Source organism: Callionymus lyra, chromosome 5 (genome assembly GCF_982586985.1).
Source record: "Callionymus lyra chromosome 5, fCalLyr1.hap1.1, whole genome shotgun sequence".
Classification (NCBI taxonomy): Eukaryota; Metazoa; Chordata; class Actinopteri; order Syngnathiformes; family Callionymidae; genus Callionymus; species Callionymus lyra.
Window position 1 is genome coordinate 12904213 of NC_141822.1, and position 21487 is coordinate 12925699.

General features: G+C 36.8%; 1 protein-coding gene across 2 annotated transcripts in view; it reads left to right on the forward strand.

Moving 5' to 3' along the window:
* The window catches only part of wdr7 (WD repeat domain 7), a 79710-nt gene that overhangs the window by 6951 nt on the left and 51272 nt on the right, over nucleotides 1–21487 (forward strand). Inside the window, exons 13-20 of one of the 2 annotated variants that reach the window (XM_087790995.1) lie at nucleotides 797–1017; nucleotides 2035–2230; nucleotides 3940–4154; nucleotides 9544–9777; nucleotides 10769–11062; nucleotides 11871–12067; nucleotides 16526–16623; nucleotides 19629–19754. In XM_087790995.1, coding sequence (XP_087647121.1) covers nucleotides 797–1017; nucleotides 2035–2230; nucleotides 3940–4154; nucleotides 9544–9777; nucleotides 10769–11062; nucleotides 11871–12067; nucleotides 16526–16623; nucleotides 19629–19754 — 1581 coding nt within the window. The remainder of the gene's footprint in view (nucleotides 1–796; nucleotides 1018–2034; nucleotides 2231–3939; nucleotides 4155–9543; nucleotides 9778–10768; nucleotides 11063–11870; nucleotides 12068–16525; nucleotides 16624–19628; nucleotides 19755–21487) is intronic. The other variant, XM_087790996.1, reaches the window with a different exon arrangement.

A 21487-nucleotide genomic window follows, 5' to 3' on the forward strand; every position in this document is an offset into this window, starting at 1 on the left:
AGAACAAGAAAAACAGGATGCCTGGTAATTTCACGTGGCTCGCAGGCACTTCTCATATTTATTAATAACAATAATAATTTGATTTATTCAGCACTTTTTCAACAGTGGTTACAAAGTGCGTTACATAAAAGCAAACAACTATGTTTGAAATACATTAAAACAACACAGTAATAAAACAAGATAAAACAACGCACATTCCAAGGAAAATATTCATAAATAAACTGATAAAAACACTGAAAATAAAGGAGAGTAAAAGCTCATTGATGAACCCAGTTAAGGGTTGAAAGGCGACATCACACAAAAGCCAGTCTGTAAAAGTGTGTTTTTAAAAGATATTTAAATATGTTTATAATGATGATTCAAACGGCTACAAAAACGGCTTATTCTTTCTGAATCGGTGATCAAACTTTTATTAGTTCATTATATTGCAAAACCAAAAAAAAGTATACGTTGTATGTGCTTAAGTGAGTGTTTGTTCCTAAGCCACAAACATTCTTCATGCTACGTTATATCACGTAATGGACTTATTTCCAGTTAAAAAATACACATTTTGTTTGACAAACAAATATTTTCTGCTCAACAAGAAAATGATAAATGTATTTCCTTGATTAATCTTTAAAAGTAATTCTGTGTCTTTAATATCTGTTTTTTTTCTTTTTCTGTTTTTTTTTACTCTTGAAAAAAAACCTTTTTTTCTGGCCTTCGGGTCACTTTGACCCTGAGATAACACAAGGGTTAAAAAAAACACAGTTGATGAAAGGATCTATAACCATGATTTCTCTCTACCGTCCTGCAGGCTGGCCGCCTCATCGCACCCTGAGAGGTCACCGGAACAAGGTCACATGTGTCCTGTATCCGTACCAAGTATCTCCACGTTACGACCAGCGCTCCCTGGTGTCCGGAGGAGTGGACTTCTCTGTCATCGTCTGGGACATTTTCACTGGAGAGATGAAGCACATCTTCTGTGTCCATGGCGGCGAGATCACTCAACTCATAGTTCCCCCGGAGAACTGCAGCGTAAGATTTGTTTCACTTAAACCACCTGTCATACTCCAGGCCAACTCTGCCATTTTGTTTGACTCAATCACTAATTTTACCACAACTTTTACTACTTATACTTCTACTACTACGACTTCTACTTTTACTACAAATTCGACTACAAATTTCTTTTCTACGCCTTCTTTGTATTCTTCTTCTTTTTCTTCTTTTTAGTTGTAGAATTAGAAGTATTAGTAGTAGTATTATTAGTAGTAAAAGTAAAGTCAAATTAGTAGTAAAAGTATAAGTAAAAGAAAAAGTAGTAGTAATGGTATAAGTAGTAGAAGCAGTAACTAGTATAATTAGTAGTAAAAGTAGAAGTACAATTACTAGTAGAATTAGTAGTAAAATTACAAGTAGAATTTCTAGTAGAATTAGTAGTAAAAGTACAACTAGAATTACTAGTAGAATTAGTAGTATAAGTAAATGTAATAGTAGCAATAGTAGTACAATTAGTAGTTGAGTTAGTAGTATAAGCATAAGTAGTAGAAGCAGTAGTAGAAGTAACTAGTAGAATTTAGTAATACAAGTACAAGTAGAATTACTTGTAGTATTAGTAGTATAAGTAAAAGTAGTAGTAGCAGCATTAGTAGAGTTAGTAGTACAAGTAGTAGAAGCAGTAGTAGAATTAGTATTAGAGTTAGTAGTATAGGTATAAGTAGTAGAAGCAGCAGTAGTAGAGTTAGTAGTATAGGTATAAGTAGTAGAAGCTGCAGTAATAGAGTTATTAGTATAAGTAGTAGAAGCAGTAGTAGAATTAGTAGTAGAGTTTGTAGTATAGGTATAAGTAGTAGAAGCAGCAGTAGTAGAATTAGTAGTAAACGTGAGGAGATAAATAAGAAGATATCAAACCTCCATAAATGAAAAGACAATATCGTGATCCGACTTCCTGTTAAAAATACAATGTTAATATACATTTTGTTTGGCCCGCGTCATCTTAAGTCATGTTTTTTTTATTTGAATCTGTGAGTTCATGTGAATATTGCGTCTCCACAGACTCGTGTGCAACACTGCGTGTGCTCGGTGGCGAGCGACCACTCCGTGGGTCTGCTGAGCCTCAGAGAGAGGAAGTGCATCATGCTGGCGTCGCGACATCTCTTCCCGATCCACGTGATCAAGTGGAGACCAGCGGACGACTACCTGGTCGTGGGATGTTCAGACGGTTCTGTTTACGTCTGGCAGATGGACACGGGTGAGCTCTATATTAATGTAGTGTCACTGACATCACAATATTTAACCTTTGAATTTAACACATGTTGAAACTATGAATTTCTTTATTTAAATGTTTTTTTTATATATAAATTGAATTATTTTTCCAAATGATTAAACATTTCAATATACAAATTATTTTTTAATGAATGAATTACATGATGGAGAGATAAACTTTATCGTCTGTCACAAGTACGTACTTTGTATATCGAAAGATTGAACATTACAATTTAAACACCTAATAGTTGCTAAATCTATTTTAGTTTTGAAAATGAAATTATCACAAAAAACATGACGATTAATCCTTTTAATGTACAAATTATTTAATTTTATTATTTAAAATAAAATTTGATGCTTAAAAATAAACAACATTTCAACAAAAATGTTAAATCAAACCATTCAATATGCTAATGGTTTAATCTACTAATATACTAATCTACTATAACATTTATATACGAATCTACTATAAAAATTGATGTACTAATGTACTAAACTACTAATCTTCTTATCTTCTAATCTACTAAAATAGTAATCAACTAATCTACTCAAATAATAATGTACTAATGTACTATTCTACTCCTTTACTAATCTACTAAAGTACTATTCTACTAATATTCTAATTTACTAATATACTAATCTACTAAAATACGAATGTACTATTCTACTAATCTACTAAAATACTAATCTACTAATCTACTAAAATACTAATCTACTAAAATACTAATCTACTAATCTACTAATATACTAATGTACTATTCTAGTAATCTACTAATCAAGTAAAATACTAATCTACTAATCTACTAATATACTGAAACAGTAATGTACTATTCTACTAATCCACTAATGTACTATTCTAGTAACCTACTGATCTAGTAAAATACTAATCTACTAATCACTAAAGTACCAATATACTAATCTAAAAAAATACTATTCTAGTAATCTACTAATCTAGTAAAATACTAATCTACTAATCCACTAATGTACTATTCTAGTAACCTACTGATCTAGTAAAATACTAATCTACTAATCACTAAAGTACCAATATACTAATCTAAAAAAATACTATTCTAGTAATCTACTAATCTAGTAAAATACTAATCTACTAAAGTACCAATGTACCAATATACTTATCTACTAATGTACTAGTCTATTAATCTACTAATCTAGTAAAATACTAATCTACTAATGTACTAAAGTACCAATCTACCAATATACCTACTAAAATACAACTATGTTGACGATTAATGAGTAAAAACGAGATCCTAACTTTAGTTTCCGTCTGTAAAAGTAAGAAAGTCTGCAGCATCATCTTCACGAGGGTCTGCAGCAAAGGTTTTGGCGGCGAGTGTCCGTGCGAGTGCACTGATGGATGGTGTATCTGGCGATTGCAGGGTATCTGAGTGTGAAATTAAGAGAGGGTTGTGTGTTCTCAGGCGTTTGACACCTAATGGACCAACACACATCTACTCACACACAGGTGGTGTCGGTGCTTCTCTCAGTCATTGTTTTTTACACTAATGACGCCTCCAACCCTCTCGGGGGGGAAGATGGATGACAGTGACCTGAATGAGCCGTCCAACACCATGATGACGCTCAACATGAGCTTATGTACAATATAGTGTTTATTTTTATCCATATCGATGCATTGATTTGATGGGAGACATCTCGTGACGGTTCCACCTGTGCTGGCAGGTGCGTTGGATCGATGCGTGATGGGTATCACCGCCGTGGAGATCCTGAACGCCTGCGACGAGCTCGCCCCCGCCACGGTGGACGCCCTCAGCCACTCAGCGGTCAATCTGAAGCAGGCCATGACGCGCAGAAGCCTGGCGGCGCTGAAGAACATGGCCCAGCACAAGCTGCAGACCCTGGCCACCAACCTCCTGGCCGCGGACAACGCCGACAAGGTGAGGTCTACTGACTCCTTCTAGAAACATCTTAAGACGTTTTTATTTGTTCAGGCTTTTCCTTGATTTTCTGGAACTCCTGTTGTGTTATCAGTATTATCTTGATCTTTAAAGTATATACTTTATTGAATATTGTTTTGATTGTTTAAGCGCTTTGTGACCCTGGTCTGGAAAAGCGCTATATAAATAAAAATTACTTACTTACAAAAAAATTGCCCATAATGCTTTGCCGCCCAGCCAACCCATCACAGTCGTTGATCGCTTTCAGCACAAACTTTTAAAATACAGTATTATTGGGACAGATTTTTTTTTAAATGAAGCAGAGTGCAGAAAGGCTTCATGGGAGTTTAGTGTTTTGTTGGCACCATAAGTATAATGGGTGCAGTTGTTGGTGCTTCCCACTATGTTCTTTGGTTGTGTTGAAGTTGATCTTTTGTTCAAGTAAATCACCTGTTTACAGAGCGAACAAACACAAGAATATTTGCTCTTTCCTGGCTTAAAATAGTTTTAAATAAGCGGTACTGTGTGGAAAAAAAATGGCAACGTTGCCACTGTATCATACTTTTACATTGTGACCCTGGTCTAGAAAGACGCCTTACAATCTTTATTCCTCTTTGTTCTTGTTCTTATTTTATTTTGATTTATTTTTTATGAAAAATTGCTGTATTTACTGTGGCTAGTTGGAAAAAAATGATTTCCCAAAGGAGACCTCCTGAGGGATCAATAAAGTTCTACCTACAAATAACTATTACTTACTTACTTAATATTTTCCGTGCACAGACCCGCCTGGTAGAGATGGAGTTTGCATTCATTTCTATAAAGAGTGAATTACTGGGAGGACTTTTTAATAGATTCCCATATGATGGTTCGTAGAAAAATGCACATGAAGTCCGTTTTTTTGTTTTACATATTGTTGCAATTACACTGTTCTAACGGTGGGGGGAGCCAGAATCGAACACGTTCATGCTCACTTCTGCTTATTATCGCCTCAGTATTTTTGAAGAGGCAATATTTAAAAAAATATATATTTTTGGCAACAGTGAAGAAATATAAATGTAGAATAATATAATATATAATAATAATTTAACTATTTTATACATAAGTCGGGCAGTCACTATTTTTATTATGACTTTTTTCTAAGCTGACTTTAAAAAATAAAGGTTCTCTAGAAGTGATAGTTTGATTAAATGTCATGAAACATTGGCGTCATTTAAAGAGCCCACTAGATGGCACTGTCTGCACTATTATTTTTGGTTGTGACAAATAAGTAGAAGTAGTAGTAGAATCAGTAGTAGAGTTTTTGTTTTTTTAGCCAAGAGCGCCTCCTCCTGGGGTTTAAAGATATAGACACTGCTTCAAGCCACTTCATCGTATTGTCAATTAGATTGATACAGTACTTTTTGTCAAAATGTACCATTTACAAACATTATTATTTTTAAGAAAATAACTTGTTCATTGAACATGTTGAAGGAAAATATTTTTTTCAAAAACAAAAGTAATTTAATTATTTTTTTTCATTATTTTTAAGACGTGCTTTTTGTCCACCTGCTCAATCCTGTGCAGACTTTACACACGTTTAAAGTGTGTAGTTTCTGTCAGAAAGCTGGCTGAAGTGAAAGTGTTGGAGATGAATTGAAGGTCAACTGCTGGGCGAGTGTTTGTTTGTTGCTCCTCCGTGGGTCAGTTTGGTGTTGATGTTAAAGTTAAACCATTAAAAGATTGAAAATGTTTTAAAGGTTGTTGAAGGCTTAAATCAAGAAGAAGAGGAGTTTGTACTCGTCGGTTTGATGTTTCTTTGATGGATCTCAGTTGATCTTGTAGTTTTTATTTTTTACTCCACTCTTCATAATTTTCTGTTTAAAAACTTGTTGTTTAAGTAACACAAGTAGATGATCAGAGAAAATATTTGTCATTTGTAATATGCACTGAATGGCTTGATCAAAATGTATTTAAGTTTTATTCAAAACCGGCAAGAAAAATCTGACTGTATTTGGTAACGTAATATTATTCAAGAAGTTTCTCTCAAGACATGATATTTGCACATACAAATGCTTGTATTTCTGTTTTGTGTGTTTGAAACTATGATTTTCCAATTAAAAAAACATTTAATTAAAGAGAAAAACTTTTAATATTTACTGTTACAAATTTGTTACAAGTTGGTATAAATCTAAAAAATATTTAAAAGTTGACTTCTAAGCCACAACTAGTTCTGTTTAAATTATTTTCCAACTGTCAAATGTAAATAATCGAGATCACGTACGTTAATATGGCAAAAATCTTGTTATGGCAGTAAGTCAGTGCCATCAGAATATTGAGTGGTTGAATTTAATATTTAAAATATTGATAGGTTTAATTTGTTATATTTTAATAATATTCTAATTTGAATTATAATAAAATAGTAAAATTTAAAAGCCTTTCAAATTCAATATAAAAAATTCAAAGCATCTTAATTAAATATAAATATTTTGAAGCATTTCAAATTCAATACAACAACTATTGTTGAAGCTCAACCCTCAACATCTCTTTAGCTCCGTCAGCTAATGTGTCGTCACGATTGTCTTTTGGAGTCGAGGGTTCGAAACCTGCTCTCAAACTTTTGTCAAGTGATGTTATGTTTCAGAATTGGCTTGTATCTAGTGAGGCAGAGTCTCTTTATAAAACTTAATGTAATGATAAAGTAACTCGGTACTCGTTTGGTTTTGTCTGGTGGCACTGTTGTCCTGAGTTCAAAAGGCTTTAAACTTTTTTATATTGCATTTAAAACTTAATTTTTTTTTATATTGAATTGAAAAGAATACGAATGAAAGCATATTGAATAATTGAAATTAAAATATAACAAATTCAACCTTTTAAAATTTGAAATATTAAATTCAACCACTCAATTTGCTGATGGCACTGATGTACTTCCATATCTGGTCCCTCTCCTGTTCCTGTGCCAGCTTAGAAATAAAATAGTAGAAGTAAACAAAACATTTGTATATTAAATAAGGTAATTTATCATGTATAATTAAAAGTCAGTGGACATTCATTTGACGATGAGTCTTTAAACTATTACAAAATGGCAGAAAAAAAGGTCTGATTTACTAAAGCAAACATTCAGGGAACATGTTGTCCACGTTCAGTGTTCACATGTCAAACTCCTCTGGTCTGATTTGTTATGACTGACTAAAGCCCACCCACACCAGTCCTCCCAGCCCATGAATTATTTGGGACTTGGATAGTGTTCTGTTAAACTGTCAGTCCAGGTTGATTTTACACTTGAGCTGCATCTTCTGCTCGTGTCCTAACCCCTCTAGCTAACCTTGTTTCCCCCCCCCTTTTCTCCAGTATTTGTTGCTTTTATTGTGGGGCGTCTCCAGGGTCTCTCCTGACATAACTGTCCATAATCACAGTTCTTTTCTGAAAAGGCCAACACACTACAGTTTTTTTTAGTTTTTTTATATCCTTCCCCGCCAGGAGAACATTACAGTTCCGACCTTTTATGACACACTCCAGTGTATCATTTCACCGTCATATCTCCACAAATTGTTGGTCAAACAAACTACCAACTATCTGCCACGTGAGCCACTCCATGTCCTCCCCCCTGCTGTGTGTAATGACACATAATGACCATGAAATGTCAGACAAATCACCCGGCGGCTGAAGGCAAAACTGTGTCGTACACATGTGATGTTGTTGGTGTGGATGTGAACAAATACTTTGATACGACGACCTCGGTGTTGATTGAACGAATATAAAATCATATAAACTTATAATGTTATCTTTCAATATTGGACATAGTGACTCACAATTTTCACTTTTATTTTTTCAGGAAACGTGTTTAGTTTTAACAGATTTTGATCCCTTACTTACAGAAGTCGGTTGTTGTTTTTAGCTCGACCTCTAGATGGCAGTGTAGATACATCCTAACGTTCAGGGTCCGAGGACGAACCATCTCTGGCTTTGTTCTTCTCAGATGCAACAGAAAATTAATTTCTTAAAATACGCCATGATTAAAAAATAAAATAAAATCAGATAAAACCTTTTTTATTTCGGGCTTTAATTATTTCACAACACAATATTTTAGTTGTATTATAATGTATTATGTAAAATGCTATCTATCTTTAATGTAATCCACACAAATACACTCATGTTAATTTAATATATTGTCTTTAAAGGAACACGTTTGTTCAAACGTCTGCAGACATGCATGTGCTGCAGTAGGTGAGTTTTGTGTTTTTGCTTAGTCAGGACTTTCCATAAATATAACTGCTCCTGTGTACAGTTGTATCAAGTTGCAATGATTTTTTTTTCTCCCCCTTTTCCTTTCTGTCCACTATTGACTCATTCCTTCGCCCAGTCATTTACTGGTTGCTACATCTATTTTTTTTTTAAACTGCATGATAAGCAGTTTCACACAGGTCATAATGGTGTGTTGAAGGTTCTTAATGCACTTGAATAATAGAATAAATCTAGGGAGTTTAGTTGTGAATTAAATTGTATATAAATATACATTAAAAAAAATGATGATGTTGAAGAAAATAAACTAAAACATCACTACACAGTCGAGGATACTTCAATCAAAGTTGATGTATTGTAACAATGATCGGGACCACAAGGGTCTGCTGCTACCGTTTAGGTGCCAGATGGCCCAGCAGACTTTCAGAGGTCCAGTAAAATCCATGCCTCAAAAAAGTCATCATCACGCCTGGTTTTATAGAGTCTCGTATGGACTCTTATGATCAAGGATACAAAAGATTTGCTTTTAGCATTAGACTGACTTGTTCACATTAAATATTTGTTGTTGTTTTATATATATATATATATATACACATTATTACAAAACAACGCACACATCTGAACATATACACACCGTACACGTTCTTTTCAAACACTCGTCATTATTTCTATCGCCTGGTTCTCGCTCTTCAACATCGGAGCCACAGTTTCATCCATGACCTCAATCTGTCTGACACAAAGAGGCGGCCGATGGTGTGATTGCCATCATCAGGTCCATTCTGGTACGCGACGCCTCAATTGCCCAAAGTATGTCATCATCGGTAATATTCGCCCCGATTGTTTTTATTCATGCCGTCGCCGCCGAAGAATTGTTTGACAGAAGCATCTGAAGTAATGCGTCTGTTAAAATATCTGTTCCAAGGTGTTTCCTTGATGCATTTGAAGAGCTTTTAACTTAGCTGAGTCGAACATGTTTCAGAAGTAGCGTGAGGGATTTGGATTTCGTCCTATCGGGTGACGGTCCTGGGGTTGACAGGTTCCAGTATCCAGCAATGTCATCTAAGAGCTTCAAATTTAGCTCAGTCTTTTGTTACCGTGACAGAGAGAAACTACTTTCGGCTTGTCCGTTTAAAAAAAAAAGTGTCCTCTCGTCTCCTTTTTTTTTTTCTAGGGTAACCTGCCAAAGTACTCCCACAATGCACTGGTGGTGCAGGCGATGAAAACCAACCTGACAGACCCCGACATGCACGTGCTGTTTTTCGACGTGGAGGCCGTGATCATCCAGCTGCTGACCGAGGAAGCCCAGAGGCCAAACCCCACGCTGGTGTCTCCGGAGACGCTGCAGAAGAGCCAGGCCGGCGCTGACAAGAGCGGCTCCTTCCTGGCCAATAAGATCTTCAAGCAGGTTCGGCAACAACTTGACCAGAACTTGAACTGTCACCGATGTCCCAGTTGAAGCTAGTGTGTCCATCTATGAAAAGGAAAAAGGCTTTTACATATCGTACTTGTTCTGATGAGTTTCACACTAGTGTGCGTATTGACAGGAATCTGGCAGCACGATACGTTTCTCGTAATACTTTAGGAACAAGGATATTTGGTATTTTTAGTATTGTCAAAGTACTTTATTGGTCTATTTAACGACCACAGGACTCTTGACAAAGTCAAAACTGCTCTTATTTATTTTGAAACCAAAATGCCAAACATCAGCTTTAAAATCTGCTGGAGTGGACTGTATCCTCTCGTCCCCAGTCATTGCTGGGATCTCGCAGAATTTCATCGTTTTTTTAAGCTGAGCAGGACATAATGACTGCTGCCATCCGTAAAAGATAATCTGCTGTCGAATAGCGATGGAGTTTTGTGAAGAAATAACGTGATATATAGATATTTTCCAACATCCTTACTTCCCAGGGTTCCTGCGTATCCTTAAACAATCTTTAAATCAAAATTCAAAAGTCTAAAAAAAAGGGATTCAAATTTTATTTTTTATTTTTTAATCTGGAAATATCTGGTATCGGTTCTAAATACATTTTTAAACAAAAATTAACAGATTTTAGCGAAATAAAAATCTCCTTTGAAGCTTTTCCATTCGCAACTTGTAAAGAGACGTTTGCTTTGGGAAACTTTGGTGCAAGTTACATGGAAATTGTTTAACTAACTTTTTTCTTCATGGTTCTGGTACCAGGCAACATGTAAGAGTGTATTAAGTGCAAGATATTCTTAACAATCGTGCTCGACATAACCATTGATGTTATTTCCTGAAAGCTGTAGAAACTCTGTAGAAACTCTGCTTCCAGATGAGTTGATTGAAGTAAACATAATTGTCTTTCCTGCTGAATTTAATTCACATTTAACATCCTTAAAAACATCATAAGTCACAGAAGTATCTTTTTAAACAGGTGAAGGAGACCATGAAGGAGACCATCAAGGAGCACCTGCTGGATGAGGACGAGGAGGAGGAGGAGGAGATGAGGAGGCGCGAGGAGAAGTCCAAGTCCCTCAGCCTGCTGGAGTACAACCTGACCATGGACACGGCCAAACTGTTCATGTCCTGCCTGCACGCCTGGGGCCTCAACGAGCAGCTGGACGGCATCTGTCTGGAGCGCCTGGGCATGCTCCGGCCACACTGCCCCATCTCCTTCGGCCTGATCTCCAGAGGTGGTCACATGTCGCTCATGCTGCCCACGTTTAAGGTACTTTTGATCACACGACTGCTATGGTGTCGAGGAATCTAGCCAAAGATGAACGTTCAACCCTTGTGTTAGCAAAGGTGACCCCATGGGCCCCGAGACAACCCAAGGGATAAAACAATTACATTTGTTTCCGGGCATTCGGGTCACCCTGACCCTGAGATAACACAAGGATTAGATCTGGGCAAAGTGCGGCTGTATTAACGTGGCCCTTGTGAGGTCTGGATCATGTAGAAATGAACAAGTTTGATTTTATAGTTTTATTTGTTTCTAACTATAAATATGATTATCTGGTTTTGTTTTAGGAACTTTGATCCACAAGTGTTTGTTTCCTATCAAAGAGATTTAAGCGAATATAAATTCATATTATTTGGGGAAAAAATGTTTTAAACCAGATAAAAAAACAACTGTATTTGTGGTTTATTTAAAGTATCTTATTTCTTTTTAGATTTTTTTTAGTAACACTTTATTTATAATTTTTCATTTATTTTCTTTGTTGGCTGCTCAATGTATAAAATGTGGCCCCTGAGAAAATCGAATTGCTGCCATCACATCAAATGTTATTATATTAAAATTAAAAACAAAACATAAAATTGGACCAAAATGTCTCAATTTACAATAACCCACAAATAATGAAACAAATAAATATTGTTAATTCATAATTGGTTTAAATAAGGATATGAAAAACTGCTGTCTTTTGAGTCCCCTGGTCGAGATAAAAGCCATATCAATAAAAAATAATTATTGCAATGTTGAATAATTGACTGAAATAAACTCTCCCCTTGTATAAATCGATGTGTCCGCGACACAGGAGTCTCTGCTGCGACAGTTGTCCATCGCAACCGGTCGGAAGTTGACGCTGCCGGACATCGTGGGGAAGGGAACGTACGGACTGTCACGGGCCGTGACCACTCAGCACCTGCTGTCAGTCATCTCACTGGCCAACACTCTGATGGGGATGACCAACGCCACCTTCGTCGGGGAGCACATGAAGAAAGCTCCGGTCAGGTAATCACTGAATGGATGAACCGGGAAAATTAGTAGCTTCAGCAGAAGATTATACGATGAAGATATAGCAGGCTCTGAAAATGATGCTTCATCAGACCATCACTTGGTTTTCAGTGTAGAATTCATTTTTAATGCAGTTAAAAGTTGGTTTAAAAGGGTAAGAAAATAAAGTATCAGTTACTCACGTTTTAAGTGCAGTTCAACCTTACTTATCGTACATTATTTTAAATTAAAATGTTGTTTATTTTATTTGTAATAAAGCAATAATAAGACAAATTTAAATTGGAATCAAAAAACTTGCCAAAGTAAACAAAACACTGAAATGGTTGTGGTGGCATTACAGAATATAAAAATGATTAAAATAAAACGCAATCAATTGAAATCAAATAAGAGACGTTATCACAATGGCATATAAATAAATAATGAATAATGGATACAAATAAAACAAAATGGTTTCAATTTAATTAAACAATATTCATAATTCAGACAGCAGACGGATAGAGTTCTAGGACTGGGATGTTCTGGTATGTATTGATCTAAAAAATATATATATATAAAAAGAATATATAATAAAACGTTCTTTTAACCCCGGCAAGACATTAGTCGTGATTATAATGACTTGATCCTCACTTCAGTTTATAACAAGACGAGTTTCTAATCCAGAAGAACGTTTTCAATTGCAGATGTCAAATAAAAATACTTGGATATTTATGAAATAAATGCCCGTCATCATGAGAATAACAACCTTCACAGAAGAAGTGAAGGCAACAGTCAATATTTCAACTCCAACAGAAGTATCCTTGCTGACAGATATTTATTCATTCATTCAAGCACCGAGGGTGAATACAAAGCTTTTTATCGGAATGAACCGTAAAATGCTAAGTGGCTCTTTGGTTTACTGGTTTTCGGGGAAGGTCAGCAGTGGATTTAAGTCCATTTGATTCTTCAATTCAAAGTAGCAGCAGATTCTTGTTGCAGGAAGCTTCGACTCCGGTCGCCAGCTCTGAGGAAAACGCAAGATAATGAGACAAACTTGGAGGAGAAGGCGAAACGATGCCGAGCACATACTGGATGAGGAGTAACTTTGAGTCCGGGGCCGGTGTGCGCCCGGATTGTTTAGTCCGTCTGAGCTCTCATTGTGTTGTGAAAGATTTAACAGCGAGGTCGAGGCCCTGCTGCTCCTACAGCAGCACAACATCATTTCATCAGCGCTGCACTGAATAGAACTGCGGGAGGAGAACCTTCCCCCGAGGACTGATTCTGTTTCTTTACTAATCATAATTTACACTTCTTTGTGTCTGGAGAAGGAACGTGTGCGAGACGGTGGCGACGTTTCTGGTTGTTGTTCGACATCTCCGTGTGCTAAAAACTTCAAGTTTTTCGACTTTAGTTACTGTAAGACTTGAATATGTTGGACGTTATTGATATAAATTCTCTTTATTTCTCTTGTTTAATCTTGAAAAACCCCCACAAGTTGTCTGTCGAGGATCATTATCTAAAAATTGATGGATCCATTTGGTGCATGGTTCTGTGGATCCATTTTTAGATGTGTTTTTGGCCAATTCTGGACATTAAATCCCTTTGGTCACTCGAGTCTAACTCATGGCCCGGGGGCCAAATAAATCCCCCCCAAGATATTTTACCCGGCCTGATGGATGGTTTGCCCAAAACCAATATTCATGTCGATATCTCGACCTATAAATAAGCCAATGTTTAATATTGGCTATTATAAAGTAGGATTCCAGTGAGTGTAAAAATGCTGTTGAAAGAAAATGTTTTTTTTGATAAATGAGTACAAACAAATGGATAAGTATTCATCTTAATTTATCCTTTATTTAAAACATCCCATTGAGGTTAAAAAACATCTTGTCAAGGCGCAATAAAGTTACACATTGAACATAAATACATGAAAATTCAAATGACATGAGCCTGAAGTACATCAAGTAAAACTTATGCTACACATAACTCAGACAGTATCATATTCTCTCAGAATTTAAAACGTAAAAATATATTGTGATTTATGATTATGATTATGATTATATAAGATATACATTCAAATAATACAATTAATTAAGCTAGATTGAGCCTCCCAAAATAAAAAAATAATATTCCAAACTGACTTATACTTACTATTTCTGTTTTTCCCTTTCTCCACTATAGTCTTACTTCAACTGTTAAGGTACTTGACATTACTTTGTTATAAGACACTTTAAATAAAATTGAATTGAATTGTACAGTTTGGTAAAAAATACTTTTTTGTTCAACCTGTGAGTTAGAAAACAAAATGATTTAGACACTTTAGACAATTAAAATGTATTTTAAAGGAAGTTGTAACAGATATTTACATGTATAAGAAATATTAGCAGGCATTGATGAACAAAATGAGTGTATATATATTGTTTTAAATATCCTTTCAAGTCACAGTAGGAGACGAGAACAATGCGTCTCGAGCCGTGGCTCGAGGAGAAAGTTTGAAGTGATAAGAACAAGAGTTCTTTGTTGCGTCCAAATCAGAGGAGATGTTTGTGCACCTGGAGCTCTCTCCCCCAAAATCTTAAATAAGGGTCTCCTGCCAGCAGCCGCCTGTACGCTCAAATCTTACACTGAATATTTGAAGGTGTTTGGGTTTCCTGGCCTTTCATGTCGGCCATCTCACATTTATGACCGTAGAAAAGCTGCTTCCTCGTGCAGTTGCAAAAGAGTATTGTTGGTGTTTCATCACAACATCCCTGCAGAGAAGCGACCAGGCTTCACCAGAGAGTTTCAAGAACTCCTCAAGACGGAAACTTCTCATGTGCAAATACACAAATGTGATGAAATTAGAGGGAAATGGTGTAAATATTCGTCACCTCATCCAAAATCTGGAAAGTCGGGTTCTCTGAGTCAGCATTTCTGCAGAACATATTCACAAATGTGTTTTCTTTAACTGAACAAAAAATGCTATCCAAACTTCAGTTTTAATAGCTGCTGGAGTCAACAGTATCCTCTCATCCTCAGTCATCACCGGGATGTAGCCGGCTGTCATTTAGCTTCGGAGGACGTAATCACTGCTGCCATCTAGTGTCCGGAAGTTTAATTGCAACACAAAAATGGAAAAACGCCGTGAAGATTTGTAACTTGATTGTAAATAAAAATAGAAAATTTAATATTTTATTGAACTATAAACCATAAAGAAGTATAATTTAAATTAAATATGGTTTGAAAGGCAAACAAAAATAAGTTTTTATTGCTTTGAATCTTGATACAATATAGTAACAAAAATTGTACATGCATCATGTTCACTGATGTGTTTCTTATGAAACTGAAACGGCCTAAATACTAGAAGTATTTACTCTTTAAGCTTCTTTTTAATTGAAAATCTGTTTTTGCTTAATCTAGGTTTCTCCTGTAGAAAAGCAAACATCCTTCATGGTATTTGTAACGGATGAGGTGAAGCAAAAATGAATTCAAATATTGCTTTTGGAGTCCGGAGAGAACAATTAGATTTGAAATCCATCATTATTGATAAATCAGCCGCAGGGCAGCGTCGACAGAAGTCCTGGTCGTTGTATGAAGTATCTTATTCAGTGGAAGTCAATCCATGTGTGCTGAACCACCAATTACAACGTGTGTCCACGAATCAATCACCTGTTAATGTTTTTATTTGTATTTTGTCAGTGAAGTATTACACACTGATGTGACAGCTTTAACCGTTTTTAGCTTATACCTTTTTATTTAAAAACAAAATGATTGATTTATTATTGCCAATTAACCCAAATAGATACATTTCTTGTGTTTTTCACAAGTAATTTAAACATTATTTCATACAATTAGAGTGAATTAGTTTTGCTTTATGCAGTGAATTGCAGTCGGAAATTGAATTACAATAACATATTTTAAATCAGACCCTCGTGGTAAGGAGATACGAGACACAAATATTCATGTAATTTTTTACCAAATTGTCTGTAAAAGTTGGTTTGAGTCTGATTGGGATATTTTCTTTTCATCGTTGGCTTAACTACAAGTGGAAGTCTCTGTCTAATGATGGACATCCATGATCTCTGTTCCTTATCTTATCTTAAACGCATCTTCACGGGTCACCAACGCCAACATGTATCTAGTTTGATCTTCTCTCCCAAACGTTCTCTCCTTTTGTCCCAAGTCGTCGGGAGCTTCGCGACGGTCATCGATCGCTCAAATGATGGCAGTATTGGAAGTGCTCGTCTGTCTCGGAAAGTTAGTCGCCTCCAGTCTGTTCTGACTCAGGATCACGTCCTCGACTCAAAATTCAATAGACTGGGCCCTGTAAGGACACACGCGCACCCACAATCACACACACACTCACACACACACACACACACCCACACACACACACGCTCTTTTTGTTGCAGTATGTGTGTGTGTGTGTGCACACTCGCCTCCTTTTCTCAGGCCTGCTCCTTAAATATTTCATGCCTAATCTTTGTGATCCACCTCCAGGCCTCCCAGACCAGGAGGAACCCCGGAGACTCCTCGCAGGATGCCGTCCGCCCCCCCTCAACCCACCAGCCCGGCGCTACAAGCCCAGATCAAACAAGGTAACTACAAAAGGAGGGGGCGCTTGCTTCACGCACCCCTGGGGCCCTGCGGGGACGGTGTAGGGGAGGGGAGGGCGAGGGGTTTGATAATACAGCCCACTGGCAATAAAACCCACTGAGAGCTAAAGAAGCCCAAATATCACACACGGAAGCTGCTGCCGTTTTCTTTTCAGCGGCGCCTCACTTGACTGCACCGTTGTTCCGACCCATGAGAACCAGCTGCAGCTCGGCCTTCACAGCTGATGAACATGAGTTTGTCGTTGAATTAAGAAGAAGCTGATGTTAAATATTGTTACTTATTGTTACTTTATGACTCGTGGACAACTAATCTGAGTAGAGGTGTGTATTAGCAAGAAAATGTCGATACGATATGTATCACGATACAGGGCAACAATACTTTATATTTCTATATAATGAGATACGGAAGTATATATTTGTAGTATTGTCGAGTACTTGACTCTGGTGTCGCAGAATTTACAGACCACATGACTCTTGAAGAAGTCATAACTGATTTCATTTGTTTTGATACCAAAATATGTCCAAACATCAGCTTCAAGAGCTGCTGGAGTCACTGTATCCTCTCGCCCTCAGTCATTCCTGGGATATACTGTACATATTTGTAGTATTGTCGAGTACTCGACTCTGGTGTTGCAGAATTTACAGACAACACAAGTCTTGATGAAAACGTAACGGATTTAATTTGTTTTGAAACAAAAATATGTCCAAGCATCAGCTTTAGAAAGCTGCTGGAGTAAACTGTATCCTCTCGTCCTCAGTTATCGCCGGGATGTTGCAGGGTTTCAATGTTTAGATGCACAGAACGTAATGACTGCTGCCATTTAGCGGCCGGAAGTTTATTAGCAATACAAAACTGAACAAACACTTAATATTTTAATTTTAATACTATTTTAATCCTTTATTGAAATAGAAATAAACTAAAAAATATGATAAAAAAGAAAATATGTTTGAAAAATTCATTTATTTTTTCTAAATATCACAATATTTTTTAAAAATATTGTTAAATTCAAGTGTTTCGATTATTATCTTCCCTTCGCTTCCACACCTGAGCGGTAAGAGGATTAAATAACCTTCAAAACGAAGCGCAGATTCAAAAGAGAGATTCTGATTTATTCGCTTCAACTGTAGTGACGCCGCCATCTGCCACACAAACACACACACACACACACACACCAACACACACAGGTGCGCACAATGCAGATGCACTGCCCATTACCCTCCACACTTACTTCTCAATCTCGACGCCCGGACACACACTTCACGCACACATGTGCCACGGGTGGCACCCTCGCGTGTCGCGGTGCGAGGCGCAGATCCGCGCTATTGTCGGGCCCCTAATGGAGGCCAAGCGTGACAAATGCTCGGACTTATTCACGCCACACGCCTATTCAGTCCTTTTCAGAGGGAAAGCTTGGCCTTGACCTCCGTTCAGCCTTTCAGCCCGGTGTGTGTGTGTGTGTGTTTGATAGTCTTTGTCTTTCTCTAACGTCGTTCCCTGAGCAACTATAACCTGCTTTTTAATAAAACAACAACTCAAGGTCTAGTTCGGACTCCCATCATTTGAATATAATTGACACGTTTGCAGGCGCGTGTGTGTAAGAGGGTCTTTGAATGAGGTGGTTAACCCCTTTTAACTCCTTTCTAATGCAAATCCAAGAGGAGGCCCCTTCATATACTCCGTGAACTAGAGGACCGTCTTTATCACATTTGGCTTCTTTTTTCTCGGAGGTGGTGACATTGAAAGATTCTTTTTTTATCAACGTGACATCAGTTCATGCAGAGTCTTATGATGCGTTTCTTTTTTAAACCTATGTGTCAAAAAACACTTCAGCCATTTGTGGTTAAAACAAACATTTGTCATGTTAGTGTCAGAGATTCTCAAAACAATCTCTGGAGCTCGTGACACCAGTGGAACTGGCTGTCGACTCTTTTCAACGTCCGTCCAACTTTCTGTTTTCTCCTCTCATTCTTTTATCTCCGGCCTCACACTGCATGGCTTCAGCTTCTCCTCGCGGACCCTCACGTCACTACTTCATGTCGTCAGTGTTTTGTTCGTCCTCTCATTTCTCTTCTCGACTCCTTAACCGTTTAATGTGTCTCATGTTCTGTGTTATTTGTGATTAAACATCATAGTCCTGTCGCATCTTCTTGTTCGGTGAAGACATTCAAATCATTTTTAAGGTTTTCTTCTAAATCTAAATGTAAAGGAAACAACTTAAACCATATATTTCTTGCTAAACATTGATCAAATGTAGTGTTCTTAACCCTTTTTTTTGGTCTCAAACTATTTCTCAAGCTTTCTCGTCAAATAACACTGGTGGTTAAAAAACAGCTAATCTCACTCTCTCCATCTCTGTCCACTACTTGCTAAAAGAAACTCTATTTTCAGTCTTGTGTGCTTTTCCTGTCATTTAATGGACTTTTCTTCCTCCTTCATGGGTTCTTAAGATGTTTTTTCTCTGGTCAAAACTTGGAATTTTTTCAGTGTTTTTTAAACACATTTGACAGTGAAAGAAAGAGAGCCCATGAACTCTTTTTGTGTCAGATTTCCAACTGCAGTTTCAACATTTGTCTCCAATTCAAGGCGAATAAAATGTTACTTATCTTTATCTAAAGGTCGGCATCATATATATTTAAAAAATAACCATTTGTTATTTTACTAAAATGCCTTGACTTGTGTGGCAAACAATTGAAAATGTGTTTTTACTTTTGCTTCGTCGTCCATTCCTAATGATTTTCTGATGTAATGCAACTTTTGTTTTACTGTCTTAAATGTGATTTTCTTTTTTTTTATATCAAATTATATTTTGAAATCTATTATAATAATCATCAATTACAATTTTTAAGTTACTCTTTCTTCCGTTTGACTATTTATTTTTGTCTTCCCTTCTTGCTTGATACTGTGTGTATGTGCAGGGTTGAATCCTTCTAATGCTCTCTCTCTTCCTCTTGACCATTTTTCTTTCTCCTTCTCTGCCTTTTACAAGCTGCTGTAGCCACCAACACCGGCACTGCTCCTGCCGCGGTGGCCATGGGGCACCCTGGGGCCCTTCCTCAGGGGGCCCTAGCCTCCCCTGGCCCTGCTTCTCATAACATCCCCTCAGTCAATGAAGGTACTGAGTGAAATGAGGCTCAGGGAAAGTCTTGCAGCTGCATTCTTTCCTCCCTTTCTTATCTTTGTTGTAGAGACCTTCAGCCTCCTCCCTGCCTTTCTTTCTACGTCCATTTAGTTCCCTCTGATGTTTTCATCAGTCGTCCAGTTTCTTAGATCCCATGAATTCATTTTTTTTCGTGCATTAGGATTTTCCAGCTCCCAGAAGCTGAGTCTCCGGTTTCTAGCTTCTGCTGGTCGCAGTGTGTTTGTCCTTGTTCTGTTCACAGCATTGTCTTTCTTTGTGGTTGTCTGTCTGTCTACCTCCCCGGTTGTATTCGCTTCACTTTCAAGCTACTCTGTATTTATATATCCCAGCTATATAGTCGCCATTCTTTTAGCTACATTTACAATATGTTTCTTGACGCATACATTTTAATAAATACCGTAAGAATAAATCCCTAAACCCAGTAAAAGAAAAGCGTCTACAGATTTGTTTGGAAGTGAATTGACCACACCTACAGCTGGTGTGCAGCAAAATGTTGTCTCTCTTTGTGACGTTTGTCCATCTACTCACAGTGTGCATGATCCCCCTTAACTTCACCAAGGCTATGAAACACCAACCAAATGCAAAAATATATATATATAAAAAAAGAAAAGCTTGCTGAAATAAATCTTAACTTAGACTTGTACACTGGGTTATTAATTCAAATTCAAATGTCCTCATTGGAGTCAATTTGATGAAGTCCACCTTTACAACTAGACCACCATAAACCTGCGTCTCTTTCTATATCTTGACATGAGAGTTGAGACTTCTGCAGTCAATTCTTAGACAAAACAGCCAGAATAACAATCCTCCTGTTCCGTCTCACCAGATTCTTCTTGGTTTAATGACTCCTGGGGTCAAATCCACTCTTAATAAATGCAAATCTTAGAATCGTCTCTTCAATAGTGTGATGGACACTTTCTTTCAAAGCGACTAAAGACTAGTCGGCCATAAGTGCCTGTAAATGTATATTGAATTTGACTTTTATTTTAGACATAAAAATGGAAATTGACTTGTTTACCACCAACTCTAATCCAAAAGAAAAATCAAAAATCCCTTTTTTTTTTTCAAATCATTAAATACCAGTTGAGCATAATTCTATATAGAAAGTGTCATCCCCTGGTTTATTTTCTCCTTGTTTTAAACCCTGAAACAAAAAAGTAAAATAAGTAAACTTCTTTTTTTCCTCTTTGAGACAATTTTCACTATATTCCCAGTGAATGGATAGTTTAATCTTTTCATCTTTAACATGTAATAGGTTAATATCCATTTCTTAAATTTTGAATAAAAGCCGTAAAGCAGCGGCGTACACCTGCAGTCATTTGAACCTGCTTCTTTCCTCTTCCTATTGGTTTTTGCTACTAAATATAAGGTAGATATGTTAGTAAAGATCAGAGAAGGTCCTTTACTTGAACATTTTGAGAAACCAACAACAATTCCATGATCAAAGCTGACATACATCTTATCATTGAAACTTCAACAGAAAACCCTGAAGAGAAATAAAGTCTGGTGTTTTTAACAATATGACAAAACTAAATGATCTTTTCTCAATGTGTATAAAATGACACGAGATGAATATGTTCAGGTCAAGTGTGCTGATCATATTTTAGTGTTTATTTCCTTAACTATGAATAATAACCCGAGCTGAGTCGATGCGGTTAAACCTCTTTAACTTAAATACATCTTGAGTTTCTTACTTTCTGATTCCT